At 42.9% G+C, this 26,302-nt stretch overlaps 1 protein-coding gene across 1 annotated transcript in view; it reads right to left on the bottom strand.

Annotated features, from left to right (window-relative positions):
- The window catches only part of MTX2 (metaxin 2), a 59,174-nt gene that overhangs the window by 27,306 nt on the left and 5,566 nt on the right, over nt 1–26,302 (bottom strand). Inside the window, exon 2 of the mRNA XM_044427024.1 lies at nt 906–953. Coding sequence (XP_044282959.1) covers nt 906–953 — 48 coding nt within the window. The remainder of the gene's footprint in view (nt 1–905; nt 954–26,302) is intronic.

Raw genomic sequence — 26,302 nt, 5'->3', positions numbered from 1 at the left:
ACCTAAGGAGACTGCTTTGCCACGAGTCACAGGTCCTATTATATTCATGCCGTTCTTAAAAGCCTGTAGCCTTACGTCCCAGAAATATTTCTCCTGAATGTGCCCTACAATTTATTGTCCCAACCGCTATACGTTCCTAACAAAAATATCTCTCGTGCTTTTTCTTTGTTTTCTTTTATATAAATAAAAGGGTAATTATTCATTTCCTAGTAAAAACAAAGCAGAAACACAACAACTTCATAATTCCTCTTGCTAAAAAGTAAAAGCATTCAGAAACCTATAAAAAACCAGCTTCCAGTTAATATTGTACACTGTGTCTAGGTCTGTCACACAAAAGAAAGATGACAAGTACACAGCAATAAAAATTCCATGCTTAGAAGACTAGGGCTGCTACCTATTAGTCTTCATTACTTTGCAGTCTTCTGACAACTGTAGCAGGCTGCTGAGCCCCAAATGGGGGCCATAATGTGATCTGATGATATATGAAGAGCTGCTAAAGGGAGCCTGAACCATCCTAGCCTATACATTTTAACAGTTCCTTTTTACCGAGAGCCCACTTTACCACAAGACTTCAAAAATCTGCTGCCTCAGCTATTGGCGCAGTAAATCTGCCAACTGGGCCTGCAAACCACATCATTTTACACTGCCTACAGCAGCCAATATAATGAGTCAATAATAAACCAAGGACCTTATAGGCCATGAATAGCTGGTTTTTATTGGCAGACACATGTTTAGCAAAAATAAAAATAAAACCCAAAACACCTCTGACCAGACAAACACCACAAAGGATTCTCTTTTTAACAAGGTCTCCCTCACCCTCCGCACCCACCAGGCTCCAGTTAATTACAATGCTGCATATTTAATGGCAGGAACACAGCTAACTGCAGAAAATAAAAAGTACTCACCTTTCAATGGCTGATACAATGCAGCATTTTGAGGCCAAGGCTCTGCAGCTGCAGAAGGAAAACAAAGAATTGATTAATTCAGAATTTAAAGACAGCAACGTGAACATTAAGCATTGTTTTATGCCAGTATTATCTCTGCTTGGATCTATAAGCATTCCACCCCATCTGTAACTTAAAAAACTAACTCACAAATCAACCATTGCTCTTCTGATGCCACAAAACACCTTAGACAGATGAGGAAACAAGGTACACCAGCTTCACAACCATGTTTCAGTATTAGCACCACACCATGCCTATTATATATTAACATGTGTCATATCTCACCTCTTACCATTATAGTAGATTTATCAGCTCTGGTTTACTTCTGTAGACATGCCACAATATATTACTCTCTAATCTGCCCCTTCACACAAGTACAAGTGCACTAAAGGATCTGCTAACATAAATGCTTGCAACTGGATGGTAGGGAGCACAAGTGGTTTTAATGACCCATTTTGTGGCTGCTGCTCTTTTAAATGAATAGGATTACATATCAGATATTCCTAGAGGGTGACATCCAGCATTATGTGAGTAGAGTGCTGTACACACAGCAGGATTTGCCCTTCTGCTTCTTCCCTTGCATCCATGTGATCGGCAATAACAAGGAGATTCCTACACGAGTGGAGCGGGAAGGAAGCAACCAAGGCAGTTGGAACTCACGCGATCTGTCTTGTGGAAGAGCTGTAAGCACCAGTTGAGAGCTCCACACCTCTCTCTTCATGGAGAGGAAAAGGTAGGTGGGCATACCTAAGTATGTCATGGCAGCTGGAGCTCCCAAGATGTCCTCTGGATTGTCAGCCTGGTGCAAGGATAGCAAGCCAGTCTCCAGATCAAAACAGGATGCTTGCCCAACCGTACCCAAGTGCATCTTCTGATTCCTTTTATTTATTTAGAACTTTTATATCCTATCACCACATGCCTCGGCATCTCCAAGTTTTACCAAGCTTTGATTTATGTATCGTCAATCTACTTCTCAGCTGACTCAACCTGGCCTACAGTGAAATCACTGAGCCAAACTTGGGCCATTTGCACTGCTATTTGCCTCAAAATAGATTGTTATCATATATTCTTAAGCACTTCCATTTGTTAGCCATAAGAAAATTACCACTGAAATAAACAAACACATGAGGAAAAGGACAATAAGAGTGGGGAACATCTTTTGGTCTAAGGGACAAATTCAATTTCAGAGAAACTCTCAGGAGGCTCTTTCCAGTTTGTCAGCAGGGCAAAAAGTACAAATAATACCAGGATATTTTAGCTAAAAGCCCTCATGGCCAGTAACTAAGACTCAGGAGAGGCACAGGAAAAAATCCTGCAGAGGCCAAGAAAAACAGACAAACAATAAGTGGGCAACTGGCACAAAAAGGACAGGGTCAGGTGAAGGAACCACAGACATCTTCAGAATCTCAGAAAGCAGGACAGGGACCCCAGTATCAGGCCCATGACCCTGAGGAGCCTCACTTCTACAGCAGAGGAAAAATTACCGGGACCAAAGCTCAGTAATCCTGGAGGGGGATTTTCCTTTATAGAAGGATGTCCTTTGGGACACCAGCAGGGGAAGCAAGAGTTAAGGATATGATCCACTATTTACCTGGACTTCCAAAAGGCATTTCACTTTTCATGAGTGGTCCCCTTATGGATTGGAACTTGAAGCAGGAATTAGGGATAAACAGTCCATTCTTGCAATGGAGGGACACTAATACTGGGGTCCCATACCTAATACTGGGGTCCCAGGATCTATATTGAGAAGTGGCTCATAGGTGATCTGGAATTAGGAATCAGCAGTGAGATAGCCAAGTATGCTGATAAAACCAAATTATTTAAGGTGTTAAAAACTAAAAGAGATCGCAAAGTGCTCCGAACAGATTTCTTCAAATTAGGAGAGCAGGTAACAAAAAGGCAAGTGCAGTTCAGTGCAAACATATGTAAAGTGATGCGCACTAGGCAAAAAAGTTCAATCAGCACAATGAAAATGTCCTCCCAGTGTGTGGTGGCTGTGAAAAGGTAAATTCCATGTTAATCATAATAAGAACAATAATAAAAAAATAAAACCACCCCTATACAGGTACGACCACACTTGGAATACCATGCGTGGTTCTGCTCACCACATTTCAGAACAGGCTATAGTAGAGTTGGAAAAGCTGCCGAAAAGGGCAACCAAAATGATCACTGAACTGCAGAGCTTCCTCATTAGAAAGGGTTATAATGTCCCGGACTATTTAACTTAAAAAAAAGGGTGAGTATGAGGAGGCATGAAAGGGGCATACAAAATGATGCATTGTGTAGACCAAGCGAATAGGGAGACTTCCTGCCCTTTTCTCACCAGAACTCAGAATCAACCCTGTGAATGGTGGAAGATTCAGAACCAATACAAGACAACACAGAACACAGGTACACAGAGGAATGTGTTACGGCAAGCTATATGGCATTAAGAGGATTAGACCAATTCATGGAGGAGGAGGCCACCAAGTTGCACCCATGCCCTCCCTGCTTGTGGACTTTCCACGGGCAACAGGTCAGCTACTGCTTGAACAGAATGTGAACCGGATTTAGGCTTTCAAGACTGATTCAGCCTAGCTATGCTTAATCATTCCTGCTGTGATCCTGATAATTATTGCACACATACTGCACAGCTGATGCAATTTGAATTTTTAAAAACCTGCCAGTTAGATGCAAGAGACACACTTAACCTCATATCTAGTTTGCTCTGTTAAAATCTCAATGAATTAGAAAGTAGATATGTCTTGATGCTTCTTAAAGAGTAGGATGGACTGACTTATACCAGTATCAGGTGGCAAAAAGCTGAAAAGATAAGGTGCTGCCAAAGAAAATGGATGGAGGTATGAGACAACAGATGCAATCACTGGTCCAAGCTAGAGATTGGAATTGGAAGGATGCAGAGCTCTAAGAATGAGTATAAAGATAAATTAAAGAAGAAACACAGAACAGGAACAATAAAGTATATCCGTTTAGAAATAAGATGCAGATTTTTAAAATGAATACATTACAAGAAAGGAAGCCAGTGCAAGAAGAGAGGGAAGTTGTTCACTGTAGAGGCAAAAACAATGAAGCATGTTTCAAGAGTAAAGCGCGTATATAATAGTGGGTTTAGATGGGATAAACACAGCCTTTCCTAATCTGATACCCTGCAGAGATGCTAGGCCAGCATTCTCATTGCAACATGGTCCTGTTGACTGGGGATGATGGGCACAGCAGTGGAGAAAAACTCACCAACAAAGAGAGCACAGCAATAATCATGCCTAGATAAATAAAAGAACTGATTAATTAGTTCTGCCTTTGGAAAGAAGATAGCATAATTTTATTTATTTATTTATTTATTTATTTATTAAAACATTTCTATGCCACCCCATTCGCCAAAGCCTCGGGGCGGCTCACAACATGAAATTTAGAAGTGTTGGCAAATTAATAATAATATTGTTTGGAAAGACAGTAAAACTACAATTTAAAATAGGCTGTAAAGTGTTAAAAATGACACTCAAACTCCTAATAAGTGAAGTAGGAGTAAATACCTTTAAGTGTTACAGAAACAGAAGGAACTAAAGATGGTGATGGTACTGATTATACTGAAGAATGTAACTAGCTGCATGAAAGTGCAGTTTTTGGACTGAGAAGTATTTTTCTTTAAAAGGCAACAAACAAAAACAAACATGTAAGAAGGGAAAAGAAAACTGCTTTCTCACCTCCTTAAGAAACCAAACACAGGTCTTTGAGCCTCATTTTATTTATTTTTTTGAGGTGGTATTGTTTTGTTTATGGCAGTAATTACCAGTGTCTGGATCTTTGCACTCCTGACAAGGTTGTTTTCATACTGGGTTCATGTGACAACTGTGATATGTATTCTGCCCCTTTCTGAATACTCTGTGACAGAGAGGAAGACTGGGTGGAAGAGTAACGCTTTAGCAACATTAAAGGATATTTGAAAGTAGAAGGGAAGGGTTTCAAGGTGGGTTGTCTTTAAGAGTTTTACTCTAACTCAGAAGGTTGCTCTGACCACATATTGTTGTACAACATAAACACACACGGAGCCATTCACCAAGTTGGGAGGCCTATGAAATTCAGTACAATGAAACATAAGCAGTGCCATGCTGGAGCAGGTCAGAGGCCTATCTAGTCCAACACCCCATTTGTATATTGGTCAGGAAGTCCACAAGCAACACCCCCTTGCTCACATTCCCCAGTATCTGGTACTGAAAAACATTTTACCTCCAACACTGGAAGGAGGGGATAGAAATCTTGATTAGTAGCTCTAGTTAGCCAGAACTCGCCTAGTCACAAACTAAAGTGGTCCAAGTTGGTGCCATCAGCATATCAGTGGCAGGGAATTCCTGAGTTTGACAATGCACTGGCCATGTGAAGAACTTCCCCTTCTCTGCCCTGAATCTTCCATCCTGCAAATTCTTTTGGGTTCTGGCATTATGCATGAGAGAAAAAAGTTTTTCCTACCCACTTTGCCCACAATATGCATGAGGCCAGAGCAGGGGGAAAGATGGAGAAGATAGCTTGCAATTGAAAAATACACAGTCCTCTTTAAAATGGAGAAAGTGGAAAATCTACCATTTGTGTGCTATGTGATATGCAGACATTAAAAGAAGAAAAGTGTGTGTAAGGACTTTCATTATGTGAATTTGTGTCTACCGATTCATCATGCACTGTATGACTACACAGTACTGAATAAGCAATGAACAGTGCTGATATTCTGATAAACCAACACTACCTGCGTAGTGTACAGTCTATAGTTAAATGGCATGACGCCCTTAAAAGCTGGGAATGCACATGGAACTAATCTGTACACAAATTAGTTGGCTATGAATGTTCAACACGCATTTCATGTGGGAAGGCAGGATAAATTACTGTAATAAAATCAAGTTTAAACTATTGTTCAACATAATCACCACACCTAATGCTTTTACTACAGTTACAGTAATGCAGATTAAGAAACATTACCCCCTGCATGAAAGCACAGTAGCAACAAGAATGCTTCATGGCTTTGTAATTACATGTGCCTTCCCCCATTCCCAATTTACTAAGCTTGTCTGTTCAGAAAAGTGGGATGGAACTGTAAAGTGTGTAATACTTTATTATGCAACCTAGCAAAGGTCACTGTACCTTTAATATTAAATACATTCACACACACTTGTATCTCTATGTGCATAGAGCAACTAATCACATCCAAGTGTCAGAACCAAACATTTTTTCATTACCATGTTTATTACTAAAACTTGCACCCTGGAGAAATAAAATCTGGAGATGGGAATTTAGTCTTAATTTTGTGAAGTGGAAGGAAGGCATCACAATATAGCTGACATCACAATAGAACTGTACACAGATTCTCCACTATCTTTTCTAAAGCATACTGAACTTGAAAAATTTGATTTATAAGTACCGTAAGCATTCTGGGAAGACTGAAATGAGGGGTCTTTGTAGCATATTGCTGTATTATGGAATAAGGAAGAGGAGAGAAAATAGCTTTTTCCGGTTATGCAGCTGTTACAAGCGAAATTTATCAGCATTCTATCATTAACATTTTATTTCTGGAAAAAAGTCATTCCAGCCCTCACACTCACAACACTTATACACATACCTTTATTGCAGCTAATACTGTGCAGAAATTAGCTGTGCATATGTCACTGATAATCACTGGATAGTAAACATCACATTATTAGTGACAGTGTATTATATGTAAGTGCATACAGCCCCTGCTACTTTGGAGATGGAGGAACCACTAGAAAGAGAGTTTTCCATGTAGGACATGGGTCCTCAAACTAGGGCCCGCGGGGTGGATCCGGCCCGCCATGGCCATCCATCCGGCCTGTGCTGCCATTCGCCGCTCATGCGCGTGCTTGCTGCGCGAGCGGGGAGGTGGTGGCTCGCTCAATCAGAGATGGTCTCCGAGCGAGCAAGCTGCCACCGCCGCCTGCCTCCCATATGTGCGGGGGGGGGGGGAGGAGGTGGTGGCTCGCTCGATCGGAGATGGTCTCCGAGCGAGCAAGCCACCCCCACACTTGCCCGATGTCGCCTCACACGCGCCCTATGGCACCTCACCAGCCTGCGCTCCCAGGCAACCCCACCTCACCGGCCTGCACATGTAGCTGCGGCCTTTCAACTGGCCCCCTATCGAAAAAGTTTGAGGATCCCTGATGTAGGACTAAGATAATAGCACAACGCTGCCAACATATGCCCACTTACCAAGGAGTAAGTTGCACTGAATTCAACAGGACTTACTTTTGAGCAGATTGCATTTGAATAACTATTTAGTACCAACAAAAGATAAGTCCTAGGTAAAAATACATGTCATCATTCTCGACAGCACACAGCCCTGACTCACACATACTAACATCTTTTTGAACCATACCATATATATTGCAGCTTGTAAAAACCTGCCCTCTTGGATAATACACAAACATGCTATACCCAGGTTCCTGACTGAACTAAGCAGACGTGCACAGGATTACACTCTAATGTTTTTAATTAGTGCAATGCAATTCTATAAATGTCTACTCAAAAATAAGCCCTGAGTTCAAGAGACTTCCGGCCAAGCAAGTGTGTATAGGTAGCTTGGGTCCTGCTTTGTAATCACTCCCCTTAAGAATATAGTTTATGGGAACAAAAGCTGCTTTAGAGTTAACTAACAATGGGTGAACACATCAGTGTGACCAAAGAGCTGTATGGCTTGCAAGATTTAACACTGCTAATAGAGCTAATCATAAACTAGTATTTTAAAAAACAGAACTGAATTTGTTTGGATGTTTATTAAATGGCTAACCTGATTTTCCCAGGGGTCCACAGATTATGTCAGCTCAGTAGTAAAAAAATATTTCTAGTAGCCAACAAGAATATAGTATAAGTGCCTCTGAACAAATACAAAAATTCTTTCCCATCTACCCAGCCCTTCCCAGAAAATTAAAGAGAAGGTTTGACAGCATAGACAGCATCTTTACCAGAGTCCTGTACAAGTCTCATTGTGTAAATTAAACACTTCCCTGACAAGCTACAGCATAGCAAGTATCTATTTTCAGAAGCGAGGTCCAAAAGGCTAGGAACCATCTTTCCCTCTCTCTCAAAAGAATTCACTCCAGATCCTTCCTCTTTTTTTTTTTAAACAAATGTTACCCTCCATAACTGTCTTTTAATTGGATTTTTCCTCAGCAGTCTTTGGAATACAAAGCAAGGAAAGCAAATAAAGAACAAGTTCCATCCAACATCAGCTTGAATATCAGGAACTCCTCTTTCCTACCACCTTCCCTCTTTCCTACTACCTTCATACTTTTCATAACTCCAACTCTGCTCTAGAAAGTCTCTTTCAACCCTCCAGAGGAGTTTTGGGGACATGTGGTAGAGCTACACGGGGAAGGGAGAATCTGTTCTCCCAGCAGTGTCCGTTCCACTGGCAGGCGGGCCCCACTGGGAAACACACCCCCCACACTCAGTCGCAAGATACAAACAAAACTTTCTTGTCCTTAAAAATACAATCCACCTGTACCTGGAGTAAAGCAGCACAGAAGCTTGTTGTGGGAGGTTTTTTTCAAGGAACACATTCTCAGAATGAGGAGTAGAAGGTGGAGTATCAAAGGTTCTTTGGTTGATTTGAATTCAAGACATAGGATGTTGCTAAGGAAGGGAAGCAAAAGAGATACTGGGCAGGGGGAGGAGTCTTTGCAGATAGGGAGGAAGAGAAAAGCTGAGTAGGAGCAACAATAACCTAAAAATTGCATGATGCTGCCCCTTTCTCATCCAACCTGCAGAAATCTAGGAAAGCTGAAAAGCCCTTCTCATTCTACCAATAGAGAACATGGTACACTAGGCTTCTGGAAGCTAGCTGCTCTAATGTAATCTCCCACCATGAACCTTTTTTCTCTCCATGATCAAAGATCTGGTCCTTGATAAGTGAGTTGTGTCTTTCCAAATGATGCACAAGGTGACCAACAACACTAAAATATTAATAATGTGCAAACTATTAAAACATACTTAATAAAACCCAAATTAGCTACATCTATTTTATTGAACATAGTTTAATTATTGCACTCTGGAGCTAATGAGAAAGACAAGTTAGTAATGGTTTCAGAAGTTTTTTCCAGCCTTCACATCCAGGAGTAAGCCTGAAAAGGATGGAGAAGTATCACTGAATTCCACTGGAAATATTCTGTTCTTCTGAGAGATTGGTTTGTTGCCTGCCCTGAACTTTTGGCATGGGCATGGGCTTCAGCTCCAAAGAAACGAGATAAATGTATTCAATTCACAAGCATAGTTTTAGAGAAGGAAAATTCACTAGTATTATTCATGCCTCTCTGATCCAAAGGCAATAACTCCAAAGTAGTAAGATCAGGAAGAAAAACGATAAATGGATAGGAGGTGCCTTAACAAGAGAGGGAAGAAATGAGCACACAACAATATTTAATGTACAGCATGACTCTTGCCTTGTGAACAGTAGGTGAAGGTATAATTTGTAGAATAATAGGCACTAATATTACACGCTGCTTCAGTTCTGTCATATTTCCAATCCATCAAGTTGATTAATGCTATAATAACTCCAGACAAACTTATCCGTTGTCTAATAATGAAGTCAAACCAACTTTATCCTTCAGCAACTGGACTCTCTTGGCCTTTAGCTATTATCTGACCAGCTCAACTAAGCCACCCTAATACAGAGAGAGGGAAAATAATGTAACCATGCATGTGGCTGAATGACTTCAATGGGAAGTGGTTTTTCTATAAAGAAGAAAACACTAGTAACCTCTTGCAACTATATAGTTGCCCTCCCTCTCTTCCCCAAAAGTAGAGGCATTTCAGAGGTATTGCTGACCTGGGATTAGATTCCTGCAGGAGGAGAGATTACTGAAGATACTTATGGCCCTTTGAAGTACCTGGGCTTTTGAAAGCGAATAGAGAAAGTGAGTTTTGGTGGGTGGAGACAAAAAGCAGAACACTCCTGCAAGTAGCCTATCTATTACCCTGTAATAGATCATCAGAGACCACAGAATCCCCACAGACTATTCAGTCTTCAGCTAAATCTCCCCTCCTCTATTGTTCTCTGACAACTGAAAGGAGGAGAAGTATGAATCACCCTCTCCAAAATGGCTCTCAGTCAACAGGAATCTCCTATTTCCCTGCAATAGTAGGAATCTCCTACTATTTGCAAGCCATTGCCCTGCAAGCTCTCTAACAAATGATAGGGCTGGCAAATGTGGCCACTGACCATTTATGGAACATTCAAGTCCCACATTTATTAATATATTTGTACCCTGCCTTTTTCATATTGCAAGGAACTCAAGGCAGCTGACATGGTTCTCCTCTTCTCCATTTCATCCAACCCTGTGCAGTAGCTTAAGCTGTGAGTCCATAACTGGCCCAAAGTCACCCACCAAGCTTAACAGCCAAGTAGAAACTAGAACCCTGTCCTACTGAGTCCTGCACTCGAACCACAATGACTCTTTTAAACCCCTTCTGACCAAATCCCAACTACATTCACAGAAATCAGCTAGAACACTCACAGCTATTTTGACCATACCTTCAATGATCCAGTATTTAACATCTGCCTCTGATTCGCCTCCAGCTTGATGCATTGAATTAAGTGTCTGTGATATGTGCAATATGGTCTCTGTGCCACATAATAAAAAGAGCCAACCGGAACTGTCAAACGCAACTCACAACATCAGAAAATAAAAAATGGAAGTCATATGAACCAGCCCCAAACTGTCATCAGTTACCCTACAGTGTAAGAATCTGAGTTTCTGTTGCCTGGAAATTTATATTGGAGGAGACTACTTTAACAAAGACAATGCTACTGCAACAGCAGAGAGATATTTCTTCTGTTATATTAACCGCCACTTCTGATAACTCTGATTCAGTGCAATTATCTGCTGAAAGACTCTTGTCTTCAAGATCTCAAAGATAAGCCAGCACACACGCTAAGTTTTGTATAAATCCACTAAATACATATCTCATTTATTTAACTCAGTCCCATAGGAAACCCAGAGCTCCTTGACAGCACCATTTAGACCCCTTGTTCATCTCAATGAGTCATTAATAGTCTAATGGCTACTTTAACCAGTTTAGGACTGATTACTCTTCTTACCTAGGGAACCTATTCACATAGCCCGCTCTCTTCATAATTAACCAGTTTCCCCTTCCTCCCCCAGTTCCGTTCTTGAATCTCCACAGATAAAAAGCAAAAGGTACACATGCTGGCGAGAAGCAGCATTCCAAATCTGTCTTAGTGTAATACTTCAATTTATTCAAGTAACCAAAATAGTATTACACATGTAAGGAAGGAGGAAAAATCTGGCTATGCTTCTACTAGGTTTTTTTCTAACTCCCTGCCCCTCCAAATCTGCTTTTTTAACATCTTGCCTGTGGAAAAGATCTGGCACCTACAAATGTTTACACATTTTTTGTGATCTTTGGATACCCAGAGATAAAAGGAATATGTTTTCAATACCTGTTGTCTCTTCCCTCTGAAAAGACTTCTACAGATTCCCAAAGAGATGATTCATGCTATTCTGGATGCCAAATGAAGTTGGGGGGGGGGGTCATTTTAATATACAAGTCTGAAACAACTTGTAGAGTACGTCAAAACTAGGTAGAAAATCTATGTTATATTGTTTTTTGGATGCAACTTCATACCTCTTTTACTTGGAAATTAAATAAGCCTGCACCACTGCCATCATGATACTTTTCACAGCTGTTTTAGTCATTTTGTCCACCTACTAAGGACACAATCCTAGGCATGTTTTGACAGAAAAAGTTCTACACCTCCCAACATTCCCCAGCCAGTCATGCTGCCTGGGTGATGCTGAGAACTGTAGGTCATCTCTCTCTAAATATGCACAGGGCTGCACCCTAAAGCTTTTAAGGAATGTTTACTGGAATCCTGTAAAAAGGCCTCTTCTTCTCCATAGGTGCACACCATATTTCTGAGCTGTCCATGAATTCAGGCCAAGGTTTTAAAATGTGGATGACTGCAGTGCTCCCCAAGAGTAAATACTCAGTCTTGCTATTCTTCCAAATAGCTGTCCTATTTGGAAAAAAGCACACTCATTGCTATGCCGTGTGAACCCAAGCAGTCACCCTCTGAAAGTTCATCATCCACCTAGAGAAATAATCTGTAAACTAGTCCACAGATGGAAAAATATGCATGTGATTTGACTTGAGAATGCAACTACATATTCAGAGTCAGCATCTCAAATGTCATGGGCTCAGCTGTGAATTTTACAAACATCTCACGTGATGACTCAAGCGCATGAACAGATTATCACAGAACAAACTCTGCAATGTTTTTTTACTGTCTGAAACACAGTATTTTCCATGCTCACACATTTCTCTGGGAGACATCAAGCAGTAACTGAGAAATGTGCAGGCACAATGTACCCATTTTAATTGGATCAGTTTCATTCCAACTCTTCTGCCAGAGCAGATGAGCATAAAGTGCACTAAAGTGAAGGTACCCACCCATCTGACTGACCTATGACCATTCCGTGAATTTTATTTATTTATTTATTTATTAAAACATTTTTATGCCGCCCCATTCGCCGAAGCCTCGGGGCAGCTTACAACATAAATAAAACAATAAGTTAAAATATCAATATAAAATAATCTTAATTAAAACACACATTATAAAATAAGCCGCCCTGGCCAGATAAAATTCAATTGTATTAGCATTTAAAATGTTGCTTAAATAAAAAGGTCTTAGCCTGGCGCCGAAAAACAAATAACGACGGCGCCAGGCGGACCTCTCTGGGGAGCGCATTCCATAACTTAGGCGCCACCGCTGAGAAAGCCCTTCTCCGAGTAGCCACCCTCCTAATTTCTCTCCCGGAGGGCTCCCGGAGAAGGGCCTCTCCCGCCGATCTCAGGGGGCGACTGGGCAAATATGGATGTAAGCGCTCCTTCAGGTAACCAGGACCCAAGCCGTTTAGGGCTTTATAGGTCATTACCAACACCTTGAATTGGGCCCGGACTTCAATGGGGAGCCAGTGAAGCTGACAGAGAACTGGAGTCATGTGAACATAACGTCCAGTCCCCGTCAGCAGCCTGGCAGCTCTATTCTGAACCAATTGAAGTATCCGGACCGTCTTCAAGGGTAGCCCCACGTAGAGCGCGTTACAGAAGTCAAGACGGGAAGTCACCAGCGCATGAGTCACTGTTGCAAGGCAGTCGTACTCCAGGTAGGGGCGCAGCTGATGAATCAGCCGAAGCTGGAGGAAAGCGCTCCTCGCCGCTGTTGTCACCTGAGCTTCAAGTGAAAGCTCCGGGTCGAGGAGCACTCCCAAGCTGCGGACCTTGCCCCTAAGAGGGAGTGCAACCCCATTCAGGACAAGGTTCAGGTCACCTTCTCCAAAGCCTGAACCTCCGTCTTGTCTGGATTGAGCTTCAGTTTATTGGCCCTCATCCAGCCCATTACCTCGGCCAGGCACCGGTTCAGTACAGCCACTGCCTCACCTGGATTGGTGGAAAACGAGAGGTAGAGCTGGGTATCATCAGCATACTAATGGGTCCGCAGCCCACACCTCCTGATGACCTCTCCCAGCGGTTTCATGTAGATATTGAACAGTAAAGGGGACAAAATGGAACCCTGCGGTACCCCATGGCAAAGCTGCCATGGCGCAGAGCCATAGTCCCCCAACACCACCTTCTGGAATCGGTCGTTGAGATAGGAGCGGAACCACCGCAAAGCGGTGCCTCCGACCCCCAATCCCGCCAGCCTATCCAGAAGGATATCATGGTCGATGGTATCGAAAGCCGCTGAGAGGTCCAGGAGAACCAACAGGGACGCACTCCCCCTGTCCTTCTCCCTGCACAGGTCATCGTACAGGGCGACCAAGGCAGATTCAGTACCGTACCCGGGTCTGAAGCCGGACTGAAATGGGTCCAGATAATCAGTTTCATCCAAGAGTGCTTGGAGTTGTCCCGCCACCACTTGCTCTAACACCTTGCCCAGAAACGGGATGTTGGCCACTGGTCTATAGTTAGCGGCCATCCCTGGATCCAGTGACGCCTTCTTCAGGACCGGTCGGACTACCGCCTCCTTTAAAGGGGCAGGCACCCGACCCTCCCTCAGAGAAGCGTTAACCACTTCCAAGATCCAGGTTCCAATCCCGTGCTTGGAATCCTTTATTAACCAAGACGGGCAAGGGTCCAAAAGGCAAGTGGTAGGACGTACTCGTCCAAGCACCTTGTCCACATCATCGGGCCGCAATAACTGAAATTCATCCAATAATTCTGGACCAGACGGCAGCGTTGGTGTCTCCCTTAAAACCTCTGAATCAATAGTGGAATCCAGCTCGTGACGAATCTGAGCGATTTTCTCCCTAAAATGCTCGGCAAAGTCGTCACAGCGGGCCTTTGAGGGTGGAATCAGCTCTTCCTTCGGCCCTGGGTGAACCAGGCCTTGCACCACTCGAAAGAGCTCCACCGGACGGCATTGTGAGGAGGCAATGGAAGCGGAGAAGTGTCTCTTTTTCGCCGCCCTCACCGCCACAGCATAGGCCCGATAGTGGGCTCTTAAGTGTGTTCGGTCAGATTCATCCCGTGATTTCCTCCACCTACGCTCTAGCCGTCTCCCAACCTGCTTCATTGCCCTCAATTCTGGAGTGTACCAAGGGGAAGAGCGGGCTCTGCCCGGTGGGAGAGGACGCTTAGGAGCGATCGTGTCTACAGCCCTGGTCATCTTCCCATTCCACAGTTCAACCAGAGCCTCGACAGGAGCACCCGTCTTGTCAGCCGGAAACTCCCCCAGAGCCTTCAGGAATCCTTCCGGATCCATCCGGCTCCGGGGGCGGACCCACACAATCGGGTCTGCACCCTTACAGAGGGAGATGTCGCTCTCGAGCACAAACCTCACTAGGAAGTGATCTGACCATGACAGGGGAGTCAAGCATAAATTCCTCACCCTCAGACCACCCTCTTCCTGCCCCATCGAGAAAACCAGGTCCAGAGTGTGTCCACGTTCATGGGTCGGGCCGGTGACATGTTGAGACAGCCCCATGGCCGTCATGGAAGCCATGAAGTCCTGAGCCGCCCCGGTCAGACTAGCCTCGGCATGGATATTGAAGTCCCCCAGGACCAGCATCCTGGGGGTCCTCAACACCAGGTCCGAGACAGTTTCCGTCAGCTCAGGCAGGGAGACTGTTGGGCAGAAGGGTGCACGGTACACCAACAGAATCCCCAATCTGTCTCGGTCGCCCAACACCAAGTAGAGACACTCCAGCCCTGGTCTCGAAGGGACAGGAAGTCCCGTGAGAGTGAAGGAGGCTCGGTAAACCAAAGCGACCCCCCCTCCCCTCCCCTCCGGCCGTGAACAGTGCTGGACCATATACCCGGGCGGGCACAATTGGGAGAGGGCAACATCCCCCCCCTCTCCTGCCCAGGTCTCTGTTATACAGGCCAGGTCGGCCCCCTCATCCACAATCAAGTCATGGATGAGGGCAGATTTGTTATTGGCCGACCTGGCATTAAACAACAGCACCGTCAGGCCCGAGGGGCGACTGACGAGACTCCCTGGCACCTTCTGGCTGGGAGCGAAACCAGAAGTAGGGACAGGTGTCAGCCATCTGTCCCTCCTTCTTCTATGCGGACACGTTAAGCCCTCACCGCTATTACGTCCATTGCCCATCACCACACCAATGGCGGCGCCAGTGCGCTCCCCAGGAAACTCAGGTGGCAACATGGCCAGGGACAACTCCATAAAAACAAGTTAAAACACTTTAAAATTATAAAACATTTAAAATTGGCCGTTCAACAAAAGGGACTGCCACAACAAAAGAGCAAGTCCCCTGGCCGGCCCAGCCCCCCCCAAACGGCCCCCCCAAACGGCGGCGACCGCCCTTTGGCCGACGCCCTTCAGCCGCTGGCCCCGGCCGCTGCCGGCGCTTTGTAGCCGCCGGCCGCCCGACGCCCCACCCCGTCTGGGCACGCCTGCCACGCGTGCAGGGGCGTGGCAGGGCAGTCAGGTAGCGGCGGAATCGGCGGCGCGGCGCGGTCTTTGCGCGGTCTTCGGGCGCGTGCGCGGCGCGGTCTTTGGGCGTGGCCTCCTGCCAGGTGTTGTTCCTGAATGAAGGTTAGTCTTGGCTGGAAGACCTTCACTAGATGAAGGTAGTAAGCCTTCACTAAGGAAAGAAAGTGTGCTTGATGGACTGACCTGTAAGAACACTGACCACCACTAGACAAATTTAGTTCCCCAGGTCAGCTAACATCCTCTTTAGAAAAATTATATATAGCATCATACTCCAGTTCCAAGTGTACTGTGATGCTACCTTCACAGGCCCGTGAAAGCCTGCTCATGGCACAGAGCTGCAGTTGTGTTCTTCGCAGATCATTTCTACAGAAACCAACAAAGGAAATGGCATCATAATGATCTATTTGGATCTCTTACAGATTTTATGCTGTAAGCTGATGTGCATTTATTAGGAAGTAAGACCCATTCTGGGATCATTTATTTATTTATACACGTATTTACAGGCTGCCTATAACTGCCAAAGCCATCCTAGGCAGCTATCATGTGATTAGATACCATGAAGTTTTGATATCTCAGCAATGGGTCTGGCAAAATTCAAAGAACTAGTTTCTTTCATACTGCGGAGGAGATCCTAAGTCACAATGTCTCTTTAATAAGGGTTTATTTAATTCAGCTAATTGTCTTTTGAACATATATCTTGCCCAATGTCTAGTTGCTTCTTTTTGGGAGGAGGTTATTCTACAAAATTTATTTGTAATCTTTAATTACAGCATACAATTGAAGTACCTACCAGGTTCTTCAAAATTCACAAATAAGTCAGTGCAAACAGATTCTCCACACCCTTTTCACAGCCAAAAGACTGATATTACAACACTGGAAGGATAGGTGTTAACCTCCTATTATACAGTGGATTAAGGACCTTACAAAACATCTTCAATATCTGATTGGTGGTATAGATTCCACCTTCAATTGGAAACTTATTTGGACACCTAGTCTGCATTTCTGAAGCTATACATAACTGCTAAAAAGTTGTACTTTCACATACATGTATTCATTGCTATATACTGACCTATATATATACTGTTGGGCAGTATAGAAATTAAATACATGCTTAAATTAAAATAACATTTTAATTGTTTTCAAAATTCAATCCCAAAGGGTAGAATGGCTTACTTGCAAGCTAAATTAGACTCTTCTGACACTGCAGCTTGGTGGGGTGGGGGTGGGGGGACGGGACAACACATGACACAAAAATGTCTCCTGGACCTCCCAAGTTTCTCCAAACATGCACAGAAATTCTTCTTTAAACATCCCCCACCACTGTAATACAGGCACAGTATACTTCAATAACAAGCCCGTTGTATTTTTCAGTCTTGGATTTACTTGACTCATCAAACATTAAATCTGACACTCAAACAAGCTAAGAGAACAACCTCTTCATACCTAGGCTCTTCTATAGATTACAAGTTGTTGAAAAACTGCCTCTCTTTTGGTACAATCGAATGGAGCTGCCCATAGCCCTCCAAACTCAGAGGATTATGATCGTCCATCGTAAAGTGTGGAAGGAAAGGTTGCCTCTGCTCTCCTCAGCAGTCCGACAACCAATTTCAGCCATCTGACTGAAACACTGGGAGATAAGGAGGCTGAAGCAATGCCTGGATACACCATGCCTTGCCAACACCAGTCCCCTTCCCTCCATGCCCACAAAACACCCCAAAACCTCTTTCTTCATTGTAGTTCTTACAACGAGAAGAAACCAGTAGGTTTCTTTCTGCACTAGCTGCAGGGGTGGAAGGGTTCTCCAACTGGACATCCTCGGCTCTGAGGCCAGAGCTGTTTTCCAACCTGGGAGTCGGGAATCCAAATGATGCTATGCCCCAATAGAGGCTGTAAGATCTGTTAGTTACTTTGATATGTTAAACTTATCAGAGTACCAGTTCACATCATAAGACACCAAGCCTAAGAGCTGAAGGGTTTATGCTTTCCCATTAACTCAGTCTATGTATGCAAACATGTACTCAGTAAATTCTGTTTCATACACACAGAACTGTTATAAGCAGCTGACACCCTTCAAAGAAAAATATTTTTTTTAAAATTCCAAGTTTCATCCATGTGAATTTCAACCCTTCTCTATTAACACAGAGAACCCTTCTCTATACCTCCAGCACATTAACACGCTGAAGTTTTTCCTCAAAAAATTCAGGTATGGGGAAAATAAATTGACTTATTTCCTAGACAGACATGCAAGAAAACTACTAGTAACTTGCTGACCTTTAAAAATAGAAAAGTTAATTTTAAAACCATAATTCTAGTAGCTTACAGACAGATGAAAATGCTGATAGTTTTGACTACTTCAAATATTAAAATAACTACACGTAAGCCTTTATTACTTTGGCGAGCCTACAGTCAGAGTGGAACAGTAGTTAAAAGAGCTCTCTTCCATTAGTAGTGATCGATAAAGAATGCACAAATACATCCCTTTATGAATTAGTTGTCTCATTGTCATCCAACGTAAATACCTATATGAAGGCACGATCAATTGCAAAATGTACTCAGAGCTCTCTCATAAAGTTGACCTTATACTACTCACTAGATAGGGTCAAGAAAACAAGTTCACCAAGATTCATTGGCTCTTTAAGAAAAAAGCATACAGAAAAGCTCATGCTTATTTTAAAAGGATATATATTCACTCACGCACACGCACACACAAACAGACAATAACCCAGCATAGCTCAGAAGCATGTGAACAGATCCATCACGTTTCCCTAAGCCGATGAAGACTGCATATGTACTAGGGGATAGATTCCATTAAATGCTGTGAGTCATACTTCTGAGTTGCAAACTATCAGGGTTGCAAACTTACAAACAAAATGGCAAGTTGTAATTAAACCCATAATTACAAAGCTACATGTCAGCACATGGAATTACTGTGGTACACCTGGGCCAAGAGTGTTTCACAATTTTCAAGCAGCAAAGGCCTACCTCCTGCTTGCTCAAGAACATGCTCAAGATAACTGCTCTGTTTCATAATTATCTTGATTAAATAATTTCTTTGTTTTTAGTGATGTTTAATTTTATTTTTATGTTAATGCACTGCTGCCAATTTGTTCCAATTTGTTTTAATGGTAGATTTTGATATGATAAATTTTATGGCATTGTTTTATTTTTGGGCTATGTGTGTATATATTGTATTATTTTCATTTTTGTATATCTTGGTTTTATTGAATTTTGATATGTTTGCAATTTTATGTTATTTTGTTATATGTGTTTTGTATTGTTTTATTTTGTATGGATTTTAATGATGTAAGCCATCCAGAGAGCCTATGGCTAGTGGGGTGGCATATAACTCAAATGAATAAATAAATAACTACCCTTCACAGTATTACTCTTCAGCAAGTGTTTACAAAGCTATGCTAGTTTTCCTTCTGTTTATAGTCCTCAGGATTCACCCTCAATGTCGAAAATTCTATTCAAGTCATGGTGCGAGAGTCCCATACAGACAAGGAAAACCCCATTTAATATCTGGAAAAAAGTGACTCCAGAAAAACTATGGGTTAATATTTATAGAATGGATCCCAGAAGTCTGGAAATTTGGGGAATGGATTCTGAATGGATGTATTCTAATCTATTCTCCATCTAAAGTAGGTAATGATCTTGATGTACATATACTTACCTCTGGAAGTATGTTTGAGGTTTCATACCATGAAGCTCAGAAAAGAGCAAATAAGAGAGCCATACACCAGGAGAATAAATCATACAAAAATAAATTAATTGCAGAGATGACTTCTTCAGAATTGTGAAAATATATTAAGGGTTCCAATTTTGATATCAAAATTATTTGATATTATGCACATCCAAGTCTAGGTGCAATCTGCATTCTACCAGTGGCACTGACTCCTTTATGAATCACTGCCTTGTCGTGGCGAAGGGGCTTGCGTCGCTCAATGAAGCGTCGCTCAATGAAGCAGGTCACAGCAGAGAGCTCTGACAAAACGTGATCCACTGGAGGAAATGGCAACCCACTCCAGTATCTTTGCCATGAAAACCCCATGGAGAGTACCAAAAGGCAAAAAGATATGACGCCAGAAGATGAGCCCCTCAGGTCGGAAGGTGTCCAATATGCTACTGGGGAAGAGCGGAGGGCTAGTACTAGTAGCGCCAGAAAGAATGAAGCAACTGGGTCAAAGCCGAAAGGACACTCAGTTGCAGATGTATCTGGTGGTGAAAGGAGAGTCCGATGCTGCAAAGAGCTAGACACCACAGGAACCTAGAATGTAAGATCCATGAATCAAGGCAAGCTGGATGTGGTCAAACAAGAGATGACAAGACTGAACATCGACATCTTAGGAATGAGTGAACTAAAATGGACAGGAATGGGTGAATTTAATACAGATGACCATCAGGTATACTACTGTGGGCAAGAATCCCTCAGAAGAAATGGAGTTGCCTTCATAGTCAATAAAAGAGTAGGAAAAGCAGTACTGGGATACAATCTCCAAAATGACAGAATGATCTCAGTTCGAATCCAATGCAAACCATTCAACATCACAGTACTCCAAGTCTATGCCTCAACCACTGGTGTTGAAGAGGCTGAAGTTGACCGGTTCTATGAAGGCCTACAACACCTTCTAGAATTTTTTAACACCAAAATATGATGGCCTTATCATCATGGGGGATTGGAATGCCAAAGTACGAAGCCAAAAGATAACCGGAATAACAGGCAAGTTTGGCCTTGGAGTACAGAATGAAGCAGGGCACAGGCTGGTAGAATTTTGTCAAGAGAATATGGTGGTCATAGCAAACACGCTTTTCCAACAACCCAAGAGACGACTCTACACATGGACATCACCAGACAGTCAACACAGAAATCAGACTGACTATGTGCTCTGCAGCCAAAGATGGAGACGCTCTATACAGTCAGTAAAAACCAGACCAGGAGCTGACTGTGGCCCAGATCATGAGCTTCTTGTTGCAAAATTTAGGCTCAAATTGAAGAAAGTAGGGAAAAGCACTAGGCCACTCAGGTATGACCTAAATCATATCCCTGATGAATATACAGTAGAGGTGACAAATCGAATTAAGGAATTAGATCTGATAGACAGAGTGCCTTAAGAACTATGGATGGAGGTTCGCAACATTGTACAAGAGGTAGCAACTAAAGCTATCCCAAAGAAAAAGAAATGCAAGAAAGCAAAATGGCTGTCTGAGGAAGTTTTACAAATAGCTGAGGAAAGAAGGGAAGCGAAAGGCAAGGGAGAAAGATACACCCAATTGAATGCAGAATCCCAGAGAATAGCTAGAAGAGATAAGAATGCCTTCTTAAATGAACAGTGCAAAGAAATAGAAGAAAACAATAGAATAGGGGGGACCAGAGATCTCTTCAAGAAAATTGGAGATATGAAGGGAACGTTTCATGAAAAGATGGGCATGATAAAGGACCAAAATGGCAGGGACCTAACAGAGGCAGAAGAGATTAAGAAGAAGTGGCAAGATTACACAGAAGAACTATACACGAACGAGCTTAATGTCCCTGATAACCATGATGGGGTGGTCACTGACCTCAAGCCGGACATCCTGGAATGTGAAGTCAAATGGGCCTTAGGAAGTCTGAGCAACAACAAAGCTAGTGGAGGTGACAGTACTCCAGCTGAGCTATTCAAAATCTTTAAAGATGATGCAGGAAAAGTGCTACACTCAATCTGCCAGCAAACTTGGAAAACTCAACAGTGGCCACAGGATTGGAAAAGGTCTGTTTAAATTCCAATCCCAAAGAAGGGCAATGCCAAAGAATGTTCAAACTACCACACCATTGCACTCACTTCACATGCTAGCAAAGTTATGCTCAAAATCCTACAAGCTAGGCTCCAGCAGTATGTGGACTGAGAACTACCGGAAGCACAGGCAGGATTTCCAAGAGGGAGAGGAAGTAGAGATCAAATTGCCAACATATGCTGGATCATGGAGAAAGCTAGGGAGTTCCAGAAAAACATCTACTTCTGCTTCATTGTCTATGCTAAAGCCTTTGATTGTGTGGATCACAACAAATTGGGCACGTTCTTAGAGAGATGGGAATACCAGACCATCTTATTTGTCTCTTGAGAAACCTATACACGGGTCAAGAAGCAACAGTGAGAACTGGACGTGGAACCACTGATTGGTTCAAAATTGAGAAAGGAGCTTGGCAAGGGTGTATACTGTAGCCCTGCCTATTTAACTTATATGTAGAGCATATCATGAGAAAGGCGGGGCTAGCTGAATCACCAGTTGGAATTAAGATTGCTGGGAGAAATATCAACAACCTCAGATATGTAGATGATACCACTCTCATGGCAGAAAGTGAAGAGGAACTAAAGAGCCTCTTGATGCGGGTGAAGGAGGAGAGTGCAAAAGTTGGCTTGAAACTCAACATTAAGAAAACTAAGATCATGGCATCTGGTCCTCTCACTTCCTGGCAAATAGATGGGAAAGAAATGGAGGTAGTGACAGATTTTATTTTCCTGAGCTCCAAGATCACCGCAGATGGGGACTGCAGCCAAGAAATTAAAAGACACTTGCTCCTGGGGAGGAAAGCTATGGCAAATCTAAACAGCATACTACAATGCAGAGACATCACCCTGCCAACAAAAGTGCGTATAGTCAAGGCTATGGTTTTCCCAGTTGCAATGTATGGCTGTGAAAGCTGGAACATAAGGAAGGCTGAGCGCCAAAGAATTGAGGCCTTTGAATTGTGATGCTGGCAGAGACTCCTGTGAGTCCCTTGGAACGCAAGGCGATCAAGCCGGTGAGTCCTAGAGGAGATCAACCCTGACTGCTCTTTAAAAGGTCAGATACTGAAGATGAAACTCAAATACTTTGGCCACCTAATGAGAAGGAAGGACTCACTGGAGAAGAGCCTAATGCTGGGAACAACAGATGGCAAAAGAAGAAGGGGACAGCAGAGGATGAGGTGGCTAGATGGAGTCACTGAAGCAGTTCGTGTGAGCTTGAGTGGACTCCGGAGGATGGTGGAAGAGTGTTGTCCATGGGGTCACGCTGGGTCGGACACGACTTCACAACTAACAACAAGTGGCACTGATGGAGGAAGAACCCCTTTCGCTCCATATAGCATACGCAAACCTGCACTTCTACTTTCCTAATCCCATGCTTTTGCTTACTATCCAATTCAGTAGACTAGAAGTAAACTACCACTATATATACTGCAGTACAGGCAATCCCTGAGTTATGAATGAGTTTTGTTCCTGAGGAAATGGCAATTTGTTTTTTAAGTCAAATTTGTATGCAAGTCAGATCACATATAGTGAGTTCTTCACATTTGCAGGTTTAAGGGAGCAAGACCTTCCCACAAAAGTGGAAAAACCATGAACATTTATACCCCCTGCCCAAACTCACCAGTGCCTCCTCTTTGCAGCAAGGAAATGCCAGAAATATTATCCTATCCAGATGGGCAGAGCAGGATGGTATGCTTTGGAGGCCTCCCTTTCTACCCTTTTACTTCCTTCCTCTCCCTCTCTCTGGTGATGATGATTTTCCAGAGTAATTTTTAAAAAAAAATTATAGGCTTTACAGCAGTTTGTTAATAAGTACAGGTTGTTTCTAGCCCCGGTGTTTGTAATTCAGGGACTGGCTATATACATTACAGATGCACTCTCCAACTTTGGGTGTGGTTGTGGCCCACACTTGATTAACTGAAAAGTTTGCAACTGCTCCAGCTCAAGGAGGGCTGCTTCGACTGTATTCCAAGAATGCATATATAACAAAAATGCATTTTTGTGTCTATGCATATGAGACACTAACTTTTATATCTAAACTCTTCACACAAAGCTGTGGTCACAGACAGCACCACTCCAATTTAATGCTATTTAACAAATTTTAATTTAACAAATAGAGATGTGTTATCCTGTCTGCTTTGTTCACTAAATCACTGGAGAGATTTAGATTTATCTAGAAAAGAACATTCTATAACAGCCTACATATTTATTCTGAATACAATCACTTATCTCAATACATTAAAAATACATGGATGATTTATTTTTACATGCCTCTGCAATACTCTAAAGGTGAACAGCTCATGAACTCAAGAGAACAGCAAGTGGTGAATGACTGTTCTTCAAAACAGTAATTTCTTCCAGTACCAAAATTTGAAATTACAAGAGGCAACTCTCAACTTGGGTAAATAAGTAGGTTCATCCACACAGGAAGCAGAAGAAAAAAAGAACCTCCTTGTTCTCTTTTTCATTTATAAAGAGTGAAGGAATGTTTGGGGAAATTCTCTTTCCTTTGGATACAGTACTCTATCACTTTTGCAACATTTTTTCTGACCTAACATTATCAGTCAATATTTAAGTTGCCTCTGTAAGAAAGATTAAAGCCTGATATCATCTGAAAACCAAGACATTTACTTTTGAGTGGTATAGGAAATTCATTTTCTTATCCCAAGAGTTCATTTGTAATACATATGTGATTAATCTCTATAAATCCACATACATGTCCATAGGAGAACAATGCATTAAAAGTTCCCCTAAAATAGATCGTGAATGGTGCCTTGAGTGACAAGCAGTTTGAATAGGAGTATATGATTACCATTGGAGACTGGGTATGCGTGTTGTAGAGAGAGCGCTTTTCTTTGGTGTGGGAAACAGTACTACACAGATCCACCACAGCTTTTAAAAAGTAGGATTTTGCAGAGAGACGTGCAAACAAATGATTTCTTCATTATCCAGTCAACGGCATCACAAAAAGCCTCTTAATGCTTTATAACTGATTTGGTCATCATTTTATATTTAATCATTAGTGCATTAGACAAACAGACTACACTCAGCATGTTCAAACAAATGGAACTTACCAAGTGGAGGGGGGTAATGTTTTAGAAAATCAACATTCACCATGCAGTTAACGTACTGCAGATGAACAAGAATGAGAAAGGAAAGCTATTAAGTCTGGCAGAGATGGTATAGCTCTCCTACTCCTGGTATCCTGTCAGGAGTAGACATGCATTATCCAGAGCTAATAGAGTCAGCACTGGCTGGAGATGATGAGATCTGTAGTCCAAACACATCTGGAGGGCAACAGGATAGGGAAGGAACTGTACAATTCTACAGAGAGGAAGGTATTTTTAAAAGGCACATCCACAAAGAAGTTGTGACATACTCTTTGTCCAAGAAAAAAATTAATCCTTTATATAATCACCCTAAAGCAGTTTAAGTGTACATGCAGTAAAGATGGATGTTTTATTGCTCCCGTATCACCACAGCAGTTACGGTTAATTGGAACTGCATGACAAAGTGGCAATTTTCATGAACAGAACTTTCTATTACTAGCCAATCAAATTTCACTTTTATTACAAATATAAGAAGTTTCTCAATTATGACTGCATTCCCATACATACATAATAGGGAAGTTGATATTAAAGACAACAGAGGAAAAGAAATCCATTATTGCTTTAAGAGATGCTTACTAAGACACTCATTTATTCCCACCCTTGACTGATGTTTGTATGAGAGAAAAAAATCTAACTCCAGTGGGTTAGAACCTCCAGCCTGCAGGCCCAGCTGAGTGCACAGAGCCTCCCTCGGTTCCTCTGGGGAGAAGAACCTGGCCTCCAATCTGAGAAAATAACACCCTCTCCCCAGCATGCCACTTGACTCCAGTGCTGGGTGAGTCTTTCCATGTACTGCCTTCAAGGGGAAAGTGCATGCCAGGCCAAGTCAGGAGCTTGGCTGGCAACCAAGTTCTGTTCTTAATGCGAAGGGGAGCTCAGAGATTGGCATGCAGAAGGAGGCTAAGAAAAAGGCAAAACAGGCAGGGGATGCATGGGCATGGGCATGCCCACTGACATCATCCATCCCAGGAACACTCTGTTAGAAGGCAGTTCAGCCTTGCACATAATGCAGATGGATGTAACAAATCCAGAAGAGATTCTCTAGAACAGGGATGGCGAACCTTTTAGAGGCCGAGTGCCCAAACTGCAACTCAAAACCCACTTATTTATCGCAAAGTCCCAACACTACAATAGCTCCTGAAAACTGAGGTTTTAGTTTAGAAAAAACAACTCGCAGCCAGTCCAAGCAAATACATACATACATACATACATACATATCCTTGGCAGAGCACTGACCAGCCATGCAAAAGCTCAGACAAGTCGCGGCTAATGCGTCACAGCACAGGACATCATTGCCTGGCACCACTACTCATTTCTGAGCATGCACATGGCCCCTATGTGCGCTGTTATCTGATGCTCGGCGGCTGGAACAATGCTGAGGTGACTTGGCTCATGTGCCAACAGAGAGGGCTCTCTGGCACGCATGCCATATGATCACCACCACTGCCCTAACCCTACCCTGGTGCTCTCCCCTAACCCTAGCATAGGGATAAAATACCATTGAAAAGA

Source organism: Varanus komodoensis, unplaced genomic scaffold (genome assembly GCF_004798865.1).
Source record: "Varanus komodoensis strain SLA01 unplaced genomic scaffold, ASM479886v1 scaffold18_1, whole genome shotgun sequence".
In the NCBI taxonomy this organism is placed as follows: Eukaryota; Metazoa; Chordata; class Lepidosauria; order Squamata; family Varanidae; genus Varanus; species Varanus komodoensis.
This window is presented reverse-complemented; position numbering and strand designations above follow the sequence as displayed.